This window comes from Cygnus atratus, chromosome 7 (assembly GCF_013377495.2).
Source record: "Cygnus atratus isolate AKBS03 ecotype Queensland, Australia chromosome 7, CAtr_DNAZoo_HiC_assembly, whole genome shotgun sequence".
Taxonomy (NCBI): Eukaryota; Metazoa; Chordata; class Aves; order Anseriformes; family Anatidae; genus Cygnus; species Cygnus atratus.
Genome location: NC_066368.1, coordinates 3544406 through 3556921, shown reverse-complemented (window position 1 = coordinate 3556921; position 12516 = coordinate 3544406). Strand labels below are relative to the sequence as shown.

Below are 12516 nucleotides of genomic sequence, written 5' to 3'. Positions count from 1 at the left end.
CTGCGAGGAGGCAGACCTGAGTGCCAGTCCTTGCTTCAGGTCATGTTTATTTCAAATTTAAAATCCATACAAGGACCCCGATCCAGGCAAGCCCCTCTTCTGTGGGTGTCCTCACCCCTGGGCTGGCTCATCGTGCTCGTCCATGTACATACGTGAGCATCCCCTTGCTGATCTGATGAACATCTAAATATTACATGCACATGAGATGGTTTCAGTAAGAGGAAGGCCAAGAAAACTTGCATCACCGTGTAATAACCCAAAGCCTTCTTCCTCAAACTGTAGGAACAGAGGAAAGAATAACCTCTTCCCAATGGGTGTTGCAATAATTAAGGTTTTATACAAAGAGGTGATAATTGGTGCTCTTTTCGTAACCTCTGAAGAACTTGACATGTATGAGCATTACTCCTGATTTAAAGCACAGTGGTGACACAAGAATAATTAGTTCACTGATCTTTTCCTGACAGAGGATTGCGCTTGGTGCTATCAAGACTAAGGCACACAGGACTTCTCCAGAAGCAGCATTTTAGACACCTGTGGAAGTCTTATTGGTCTCTCTAGCATCCACTATTAGATTAATAGGGGTTTAAATGAATCATCTTGGAAAGGTCTACAGTTCCGACTTCTGGTGCATACAAAATTAGCTGCATATTCTCTATAGGAAGGAGGAGAAAAAGAAAATGCAAGTTCACTTTTTTCCCCCCAATCTGTTTTACAGGCTTTTGAAAGACGATTGCAACTTTTAGGCTTCAGGAGATGAAGGCTTTGAGAAGCACCTCCCATTAGCAGGCTGAGACATGTTGTTATTCCCTCGGTACTGCAGGCAGACTCAGGTTGACAAAGCCACAACTGAGCTGATCCAGTGCTGGCACCAGTCCGGCCTGAGTGGGAAACAGGACTAGACATGTGCCCTGGGTCTTCTTTGATTCTGTTGGTCTGAAAATTACCTATTTCAAACTAGGTTCCTTTCTGTATGCAACATTTGAGAGAGGATAATCTGAGATGTTTCACTTTCAGGTGACTATATGGAAGTACAACAAACCGGGATCTGACAGGACGGCAACCTGACAACGTGCTTTTCATAAATGCAGCACAGCTGCCTGACTGAATCATAAATCAGGTGCTCTAATGGTTCGTTCACACCCACTATTGCCATACATCCAAATTAAGGTCAGTTAGGATTCCTTCCCTGCTGAATAGGCTTCCCTTTAATTTGATATTCCAGAGATAATGTTTTAACAGCTCATTATTTTCATACTTTGTCAGGGAGGCATGCATAAAGCAAGATGCTTGGAATATATACATATATATGTATATATATTTATATGTACATATATATATACATACATAGTCCTTTCTCATCCCAGGGCGGAATGGGTGTCTGTTTTGTGCCCTAGTGATCTGTGTCATCAGATGATGCAGCAGTGGCAGAGGGAAGTTAAAAACTGAATTTGCAGAGACTCTGATGTAAACATATAGATTCCTAACCCAAAGTTTCTACGTGCTTCAGGAATATTTCTTGTCAGCCAGCACGGTCACTTTTCTATTAGACAGAGACCTATACTTTTGGTTCAACAATAGCACCGCTACAATTATGCTAGTATTTCACTCGGCTAGGGAAAAGCTTAACCAGTATAAGAACATTTCATAAAGATTAATATTATCTACACTAAAAAGATTGTACTTCTTGAACTGTATCACTAAACAGCACCAGTTGTGGGTTTAAACAGATCTCCAACGGAATTGCTAGCTTGGGGAGGGAAAAAGTACTCATCTTCAGTGCACCATTTATATCGAGTTACTTCACTCTGACTAACCTTGAGAGCACACGCTAAGAAACCACATTTGAGCTACACGAAGGGATTTGATTATGAGCACAGTGATTCGATTAGCAGCAGATGACTTGGAAGTCAAGCTGCTGCATCCCCACTGAATTACCAGCTCCTCAGGCAGCAGCACTCCACCTCCTGCCCAACCCAGCCCACGGGGCGGGCAATTCAGGAATCAAGCATCCTCCTTCCTTAAGCTGCTTTACACAGCAAGTAAACAAAAGGAAAAATTTATATATTGCCCCCTATTGTATGAAAACCAAACTCATCTGCTATCGCACCACGTCAGCGGTTTGCCTATCAGGTTGAAAATGACTGTATTTCATAGGTCACGGCATTTTTATAAGTGAAACAACTGCAGAAGGAAGGCTGACATCCAGCTTACCAGAAGGCTATGTGCTCCAAGTAAACGCAGCTTGGAGTGAGACCATTTTATCAGATCTAGTTATCAGCACATAGGGTAGAAAAAAAGAAAAAAAAACACTTTAACCGTGGACATAACCATCCAAATACAAACATAAAATGATATTCCAATGCAGGTGACCTGATACGACTCGAGAAATGGGCTCTCTTGATTGAGGGCACAGAAAGGTAAGTGACAAAGCTGCTGCTCTTCAGCTCAAGACATACTAACTAATCAATTTTAGCGTGTTGCCAGGCTGAGGCGTATCAACACATTGAACCAAAGGAACTTGTAGCCATGTGTCCATCCCCTTGGTTTAAACTTCTTGATCAATTTTGCTTGAATTCTGTGAATTTAGCTAACATACCGAAATAAATGTTTTTTATTTTAAATTAATGTGAGAGAGACCATTTAAGAAAGCTATACGGGCAGTCCCCAAATTGATGTAGGCTCAGGAGAAAAAACAAAGTGTTATGACTGCTGCTTATTCAAAAGGACAAAGTCTGTTTCTGTACAGAGGTTCTGGCTGTGCACAAGTTGTTGAAGATCCTGTTCAAGGAAACTTTGCAAAAAATGACTTTTTTCTTCTTCTCCAAAAAAAAATAGGTGCAGAAAAGCCCATCTGTATGAGCACGAGGTACAGCATACCCTCTGCCTCTCCAGAGCAGTATTTGGCTGAGTTAACCCATAGTGTGCTCATTGTGCTGAGCCTTCCTCCACCCATCTGATCCTAATTAACTACCAGCCGGCAGCGCTTTCCTGCACTGACTAGGAAACCTTTATGGGAGTTACCAGACCTCCTCCACTTTCTCCCATCCCCCAAGAAGAAAAAAAAAAAAACATATTGAAAAAGTATTTTAACTCAATAGAGACTTCTTCTAAGAGATATTATTGTGACAAGATGAAATAAAATCAATGATTTTATCCAAACTATACAAGGCTATGACTTTCTGGGGAATTTATCTGGGGCTTTTATCATTCAGTTCAAAATTCAGTGTATTGTATCGCATGTTATTTACTAAAGAAACACAGTCAGAGCATGTGGTATGTGGGAATCACCAGTTTTGTTCAACCCAGCACAGTGTACTTCAATTTGTACAGAGGTTGCATGAGCTCTACAGTTTCTCCTCCAAAATCTCTGTCATGATGCTGAGAACATGTAACTAGATGAATCCAGTTACTTCTAAAAAAAAAAAAAAAATTATATTTGAGTCAAAATCTGAAAAAAAAAATAGTGAAAAAAATCTGGAATTTCCCAGTGGTGTTTTAAGGCATAACAAACTACAGCAATTTAGTTCACTATATCCAGTTGTAATGTTAAACCATAGATAAACATTACCAATGTAGCAAGAATGTGTTTCTTCCTTCTGATGGAGGTCCAAGATTGCCCTCTTGAGTATGCCAAACAGCATGGGGTACTTCATTTACCATGTGATTGGCACACATCTTAGTTTTGAATCGGTTTGGAGATGAAGTTGTTGGCTAAAGCTCTGGAAATTCTGACTCAAGAGTTGTCAGGCAGACAGTCTTTGAGAAAAAATAATTCTTTTTAATAACACTATGTTACTTGGCTTTTTATCTGTTTTCACATTGTTCTACGATGTTTTGCATTTCTGCGTATTGTATATGTACCCCAAGAACTTTAGTAAGGGAAACTTCATATATAAAAAGTTTATTATTTCAGCATGTGCTCATAAAATTGCTACATGTTTGGGGAAATGTTCTAATGTAATCTATGCTGATGGCACACAGAAAAATCACCCATTGCAAGCCGATACAAAAAGATATATCTGTTTACTGAAAGGAAGAAATCATTTCTTAACATAGTTCATTTTCTGGCATCTGTTATAGTGTAAGAAATTCTAAGGGATTAGAGTTTATTTTTTCCATCTATCTTGTAAACAAAGAAAAAAATATCTTGCATAGCAACAAGCTTATTTATAGTATATTATAAGATACATAGTTTTGTCTTTTATTTTATTGATATTAATGGAAATGATCCAGAAGAGGAAAACACATTATTTAGAGGTCTGACTCTAATGCCTCCCATAACTAAAGTCAGTAAGTATCCTGGGAGCAGAGCGCTCGGAGGATTGGTTCTGAATTCACTTCCTCAGGGACATGTAACTATAAAACCATCAGTTCTGTTCAGAGCCAGTCTACTTGAAACTCTAACTTTTATGCAGCCTTGCACTTTCAGCTTGAGCTGTTTTTTTGCCTTACTGCCATGAATGACACATACGTACATACAATCCCATTTTCTAGAATTACCACACAGGCACACAAACATTGCCTGCCACATCCTTTCTTTATTTACTTACGCAACTGCTGTGTTACAACAAAGCATCACAGTTATTTTGCACAGCAATCTAATGCTCAGCATCTTTGTTATCTAGTTTCCCTAACGGCTAGCAACATGCCTTCATCTCCATAAAACCTTTCAGAAAAGTTTATCTCGTATCTGAACATGCAGTTTTGGCTCCCTGCTACGGTGAACCCCCAAGGATCCAGTTCCATTATACACTTCTGTCAACACAGATGCTGTCAGCTGCTTGAGGTTTAGCCATACCATTGATTCTGAAGCTGAAGGAGCTTTTGTGTGAAGATGAGGATCAACCAGTATCAAATAACACAAGTATAGTCACCACCTCTGTTCTCCTAATACAGGTATTTCTAAAAGTATGTACAATCATGCTTTTCCTCATAATGCTTTTCTTCATTACATTTTTTACAGTAATGCATGTTTTCAGAGTAACCCAGGATTGCTGACTTCAAAGAACTCTCAGCTATACTACCACTTTATTCACTTTACACGTTTATTTCATCATTCATTTGAGTGACAACTAGTTCAGATCTCCAGAAAAGGCTCTGATTATGTAAGTCAGTGCTACAAAGGTGTTTTTATAATTATGATGACTTGTTTGGTTGCATGTTTTTTCCATTCTCAGGAGCAGATTTGTCAGTGCGAGATTCTTCTGTGTGGTGTTTTGGATATCGCCTACAGAATGGGCTCTCAGTATTCTGATCCTTCACAAATGATGTCTGATAAATGGTTAAGCCATCCTCACTGCTAGGAACTGATTCGTGAGCCCACAGGAAGAAGTTCTGTGAATTCTGCTGCCTTCTCTCTGGTTCCACCTTTCTCCGGCCCATACCCTAGAAAAAAGATTGAAAGAAAAATTCATGTAAACATATGACTTACAATCACAGCTTCACAGATGAAGCTTGTAACAGTCACTACCCCACCAGGAAGTTATCAAAGCTGTTACCACAGTGATTTCAAGAACTCATGGTTGATCTTTAGCAAGTTAAAAATAATATTGCCAGACTTGCCTGTACGAACATTTCTGGTTGCATATACAATAGGAAATATGTTGACTTTCCATCCATTACTACTACTAATAAACCACTTACACTCTGCATTTCTCTAGCATACTATATACTCAAAGCTGTTTAGCTATACTTAGCTAAACTAATCTTTAGAGTACACCAGAGAATTAGGTTAATAATTTTATGTTTGGACTGCAGCAAAGAAACTGAGACAGACTATGAAATCTGAATCTTCAAAACTATCCCCACAGAGAAACGGAGCCTGATTTTCACAGTCTGTAGCTTGCAGGAAATTTATTTGAAATTATGTTTGATTAGTATCTCTAGAACTGTGAGACACTGCACGAAGTGCACAGAAATGGAGGTTACTCAGTATTAATGAATTATGAATACCCAAAAGCTACGTCTAACACAGCCCAAAGTCAGAGAGGCTTTCAATATCACAGCTTGCTTCTTCCTCCTTTATTCATTACCTTGTAAACTGCTCAGTTTCTTTTGCTGCCTAGGAAAATGTCAAAAGCTGAAAAACACAAACCTGGTGCACATACAGCAAAGCCAGAATAATTTAAAATCTCAAAGTTGTGGCTTCTGCAACATACATTTAAACAGGTCTTTTGTTTAAAGAGAGCTGAAATGGAAAATAAGGTATGAAGGAAATAAGGTATGAAGGAAATAAGGTAATAAGGAAAGGAAATAAGGTAATAAGAAAAATAAGGTATGAAGATATATTGTGGGTGTCCTATGGATTCTGTTTAAACTTATGATGAAGACGAGTCTGAACCAAATACGAGGGACTGTGAATTGTGGGGCTGTGAAGTAGCTAAGACTCCCCCAAAAGCTCATCACAAGGCAATCACTTTTAGCTGAGTAATAGGACATGTAACTGGGTACAAAATCATGTTAAGCCATACCTAGCAGAACCACTAGAAAATGCCTGTCGGAGACCCAGATCACAGAGCTTTATGTTCCTCTTGAATTCTCAATGACCATCTGTGCTGCTGTATACATGTGTCAGTCCCAGAGAAGTCACATCCCTATACTAATAAAAAGTGTGTTTTTCTTTGCTATTTGCATTTTTCTCTTCTCACAATTTTGAGCATCGATAATTTTTGCAAGGGAGAGAAAAGATAACGATCTTGCTGATTTTTCTCAGTGCTGGGTACTTACAAAATCAAAATATTCTCCTACATTCTGTAGGCAGTGTCTGTTGTCATGAGAAGAAAATGGGAAGCTGTTGTTCACTGCTCTCTGAAAAAAAAAATGAAAAAAAATATGAATTTTCATATACTTTGTTTGGAGTCTACTAGTCTTAGTTCTTATATTCTGGCGGATGCTGAAATTACAGCTGCTCAATTCTGACACAGAAGTCATTTTCGTTTGTTAAATCTTCATTTACACATAATTTTACTGGGACAAAATGGACCCTCTGTATTTTTCTTTTCCTTTTATTTTTTACAAAATAATCAGGAGGATTTTTGTTCCCTTGACTTGCTGCACATATGCATGATTAATATAAAAGCATGAATTTTCAAATAAGAAATGTTACATACAAGCAACAAAATATGAGATATATGTCAGGATTGCCTTGTTTTGTTCACTAGCAAGCCCAAAGCTAATTAAAATGAACTACAAAAGGGACCTCAAAACTGAATTAATCTATGATTTATGTACTGAATGTCATGTACACTGCTTGTTGCAGGGGAAGTGGAGGAGGTATTAATCACATAACTAATTTATAATTCCATTTTTTAACATAACGTTCATCCAGACTCTGAAATGAAACAAGAATTTTAGAAGAAAAAAGGACAGCTGAAAAAAAAAAAGTAATTTAACATACTTATTTTTAAAGTTTGTTTATTAAATATCATTAGCATATTTTTAAAATAGCTAAAAACTAAACACTGAAAGCTCTTCTGGACTATTAGATGGACTCTGTTCTTCCTCAAACATTTTCCTGTTTCACACTGGGACTTTTTTTTTTATTATTATTTTTCTTTTCTCTGTAAATGCTCTAGTGTTTTTTAATTTTACCATTGTGGAATACATTTTTCATCTTCCAACTATGATATTCACCTCCAAACAGAAGAGGAGATTTTAATGTAAAATATGTGTTTTTAAATGTGTTGCAAGAATAAGTGGATTTTATGAGATAAAACCTGAATTAGTTCTAAATATAAATATAACTGAAGGCCTGTCTGAGCAAGAAGAATGAGACCAAATACAGAATTTGCCTGATTGCATTGCAGTCCAGTTGCATGATCATACCTCAGGCTATATGGTATACTAGACAGATTCTCTATATTTGAGGGGAGATACCACATGTTCACTTGTTCTCTCATATAGATTCAAGCAGACTGTAGCCTGGTAAGTTCAACAGATATATTCTTCTCGATGTGCTTAAAAATAAGCAACTTCAAAGTCAGTAAAATATTAGACTTACTATAATAACCTAGTGCAATTACACATCAATCTGAACATTTTAGGAGTAGTGTTCATTACTAGTGCCTATATGCTACAGGAAAATTGAAAACCAAGATGTTACATGTTGAATATCATTTCTTGGAAGGATTCCCCATATTAAGTAATGTTTAAAAAAATCTCTTACAGAATAATTGCATGCCTACCACAAAGTAATAAATAAGATATAAGCTTAAAAAGTCCTATATTTCTTAGAAAAATAATTAACCTCACAGTGAGTGAGTTCTCTCATACAAAGAGATTAGAAACATCCAGCTTCACACGCAGTGTGCTTCCAACACTGATCAGCCTTCTTTTTAAAATGTCACATGTCATCTTCCTCCTCAGATTGTTCACAAGACATCATATTTTAGCCTTTGATGCTTGTTTGTACTCTTAGTACTAACCTCATTTATTTCTTGATTAATGAGAGAGAGGAATTCCACTAATGCTTTTCAACAGTGCAGGGTTGCTCAACACAAGGCATAATAACATCAGGCAGTCATACTAGTGTTGATAAACATCTATCTAACCTGGTTCTTTCCAAACAGTGGTTAAGGCCAGATGCTCCTCAGAAAGATAGAAAATCAGCATCATGTATAGTTATATTATACTATAACTGTCTCCTTTTCACTAGCCACAAGCTTCCCTTTTAAATATTCCTTCCTTGCCCATTTCTGTCCTTCATTATAGCAAAATTTGTGAAATGAACTCAGTATAATTGCTATGCTTCTGGAAAATGAAAAGAGAAAATATTCTGTGCCCATAGTAGGTGTGTAAAGCAAAACTCAGCGTGATGATAAAATAAGGACATAAAGATGTGCTTATGAAACTGTAATATTTTAAATATGATTTAAAAATAACTGCTGATTGTTTCTAAAATTATCTCATTTCTCATTATGAAGGAAACTTAATGTTTCAGATAGGAAGTTTCTAACTTTTTAATAAGCAAAAATAATTCTTTGTTTGAATATCCACAATTTCTGACAATTCAAAATGAATCATCAAATTTCAATTAAATGCTTTTATAGGGCTACTTTACACACAGATTTTGGACTGAAATCGATCATAATATATTCTGGCACATAAGTGTGTCTCAAACAGTTATAATAACTAATAAAAGGGAAAAGTAACTGGCACTGGAGACCAGCAGGGCTTTGAGTATCCCAAATTATAGCCAAGTAACAGTGAAATACATTTCTCCCTTTGCACAGCCGGCAATCATTTCAATCCCTGAGGCACAAAGCCTGCCTGTCTGCTCCAACTGCCCTGCTAACTACCTCAAATCTAAGTGTTGTTCTTACTTATAACTTAGCAAGCGGTACCATGCAGAAAGTCTGTCTGTAACGGGCTGTATTTTGCACACCCGGTAACTCACCTGCTCCCGAGCTCTGTATGTGAGCGGCAGCCTGCCCTCCATGTGCTGGGCCAAATGCGCGTCCTGGGCCTGCTTCAGGGCAGAGCTGGTGGTTGACTCAGGTTGACTCTGGCATTCCCCAACATGAGCAAACTAGGAAATAACGAACATTGCGATCAATTAAAAAAAAAAATCAGATCAGAAAAGTGGGCAAAACTGTGTTTTCCCAGTTGTTTTTGTATTATTGGTATTGGAGCAGCACCTAGTGGCCCTTAGAAGCATCGGGAGCCTCCCCCACACAATGCAAGCATTACCACAAACTTACGATGTGGATCACTAAAATGGACAAGAACATTATTTCTGCAGGAACTTTCCGGAAATTGTTTATATAATGATACTCAGCCTCATAAAAACATTTAACGTCTTTGTCTCTTTTTCCTCCTTTTCCCCACGCTACTCCTGCAGTTGTATGACAGTAGGCTTGAAATCACAAAACTTTTAGGGAACAACTGAGAAATTCTAGGCTCAAGGGCTTAAGAAAGTGAAAAAAGTGCTGCGCCATCGCTGCGCCGGGAGGCCACTGAGGGCGGGAGCTGGAGGAAATGTCGGCTGGCATCTCCCAGGAGATCATCAGTTAGGGCTAAATGTTAAAGACCTCAACCGTTGCTGGAAAACTGAAAAAAAAAAACACAAAACCTCAGTTAGAGGCTGCTTTAGTATAATTTCTGTGAATATGTAGGACACTTTTTCCTCATAAACACCGGGAGCGCAGAGCGCCGCTTCCCCCGAAAACACCTGTGACTCGGGAGGGCAGCCTGGGGACTCTCCTTGCTGAGGGCCAACGTCACCCTCAGCACATTGCTTTTCACCCAGTTCAAGGTTAAAAAAAAAAGTTCTGTGCAGTTTTGTTTTTTTATGAGAAACCCTCCTGCCGCCCCTTACCCAGGCACCGGGGCGCTCTGCGCTGGGGCTGGGCCACCTGTCCTTGGGCATGGCTCCGTGCAGGCCGCTGGCCCTTGCCACTCTGGCTGGTAGCCCCCGGCACACCGCGGTTGCCATGGCGGGTGCTTGTTCCCCTCACAGAAGGGAAGCGCCCCCAGAGCTCCAAGGGGACAGTGCGGGGAGAAAGTGGGGTGCTTTCTGAGCCCCCCCGTGCCCTCCTGCCCTGACCCGTGCAGGGTGGTGGGGAGAGGACCCACCATAAAGTGGGCAGGGGTCACGTCTCCACGCCACAAACCCTTCAGCCCTGGGGAAAGTTTGCAGGATTTGTAGTTTATGTGCAGGAGTCCCAGCCAACAGATGTTGGCAAAGCTCATTAAAGTCGTATTTTTAGTGTTGTGCCTTTGTGTTTAGCGAGACCGAGTTGCCAAGTGATGCTGGCATTTCAGTAAGATCTGATCAACAGATGAGCAAAACCACTGCTCTTACTGGTTCGCTGCAGCAGGAAAAAATGTGGCACAAGTAGTGAATGCTGTCTTGAAATGTGAGAGAAATGGAGTTCAGTTTTAAAATGATTTGCTAATTCTTCCAGCATTTCAGTGACACTTTACAATCCGAATGGTAGTAGCTGAAGAGCCATTTGGGCAGAAAAAAACAAGGACACCAGGTACATTATTTCTAAGATGCAATTTCAGGCACTTTTCAAAATTGCTTTACACACATATGCACCTTAATCATCCACGAACCATATTTGTTTAAAAAAACTGACAGCACCTGAGGGATTTTTTTTTCCTTGAGGTCTGAGGACTAACTTGCAACCACCTGTACGGTGTAATTGCCAGCACGCCCGGCCCTTGAGCACTGCTCAGGAGCGCTGGGTATAGGTCAGGGAAAACAGCAGGGACGAGTCTGCGAACGAGCTTGGACATGGTGGATGGTGGCTTTGGGGTGATCTGCACTGTGCTGCTTGTCTGCTGGCTTCAGAAGTCCCAGTGTGTTCATTCCTGTTACTGCCTCTAAGACGGGTGTAGAAGACATTTTTGTACCCATAATATTTTGTAACATAACATTTTATGGAAGTAGAGAGTGAACCAAAATGTAAGGCTTCTTTCACAGAAAGAAAAACTGGGGCAGAGACAAAGCCCTTGCTTACCTCAACATAAGCCTGTTCGTGAGCAGTAGCCAAGGCAAACCTTCCCACTAAATCAGGCACAGACCAAGACTTTGTCTCCCAGGCCTTGACAGACTGTCAAGAAGATGACACTTGAATGGCAAGTGGCACTGGCCTGTTTTCCATCATATTCATATTTAAGGCTAACTTCAGTGGGACTCAGATGCTATAGCCAGCAAATGAAATGAGAGAAAATATGGTACTTGTATTACTTAAGCATGAATGATTCAGACATTTACAGACATTTATTTTAAAGAAAATTACAAAGTTCCTTCAGGAAAGTCAAATTTTCAATCTTACTATCAGACATAGGTAATGATATTTGGGAATACTAGCTGCCATCCTGCCATTTCTCAAGGCTTTCTTCTAAATGACCTACTTTGTCTCTACGTATCTGCTGAAGTTTTGGTAATAGATAAGAACAATAATTTGGATGTTATTATTAATGATGCCATGCTGTAAGTTACTTTTAATTACAACATAAAATGACTTCTGTGGTGATTTACAGATGCTAATGTAAACCTGGCTTATGAAAAATAAACTGTTCCAGATAATGCAATTGAGGTCAAGAAAAAAAAAAAAAAGCTGTAAACACACTGTAAGATCAACATGTGTTGAAAGGCTTAGGTGATTGTATTGTCTTCTCAGCCTTGAGTGTAATGAACTGTACTGATGTGTGCCAGGATCAGATCACAAGGCTATGCAGATAGCTCATGCTATTTTTAAGACCAAGGAAGTCAGTGACAGAACAACCAGAGAAGGATAATGAAGAATGTGACAGACAGGGAATGAAACTACAATTTGTTTTCATTCTGTTCTACTTATTTTCAGATTTAATAACTTGAGGCCCATTATTGCGAACTCAAACAAACAGCATGTTAGCTTTAAATACCCAGTGGTAGCTCTTTATTTTTTTCCCCTTTTTTGCTTTTTTTTTTTTTTTCCCCAAAGGACTACAACACTTACATATTTACAGCTGATTTCCACTAAGATATGGATAAAGGTAAAAAATATAAATTTAAGGATGAAACTT

General features: G+C 39.0%; 1 protein-coding gene across 3 annotated transcripts; it reads right to left on the bottom strand.

The window, feature by feature from the left end:
• Positions 1–4518: 4518 nt before the first annotated feature.
• TEX36 (testis expressed 36) lies at positions 4519–9934 on the bottom strand. 3 transcript variants are annotated; one of them, XM_035547522.2, is made up of 4 exons: positions 9699–9927; positions 9395–9526; positions 6727–6807; positions 4519–5385 (listed from the first exon to the last, which is right to left on the bottom strand). In XM_035547522.2, exons 1-4 carry the CDS (start codon positions 9726–9728, stop codon positions 5137–5139), a joined length of 492 nt encoding a protein of 163 aa, XP_035403415.1. In that variant the 5' UTR covers positions 9729–9927; the 3' UTR covers positions 4519–5136. The 3 variants fall into 3 exon arrangements, with proteins under 3 accessions (XP_035403415.1, XP_050567896.1, XP_050567895.1); XM_050711939.1 differs by lacking the exon at positions 9699–9927 and adding an exon at positions 9636–9654; XM_050711938.1 differs by lacking the exon at positions 6727–6807 and having other exon boundaries at positions 9699–9934.
• Positions 9935–12516: the final 2582 nt, after the last annotated feature.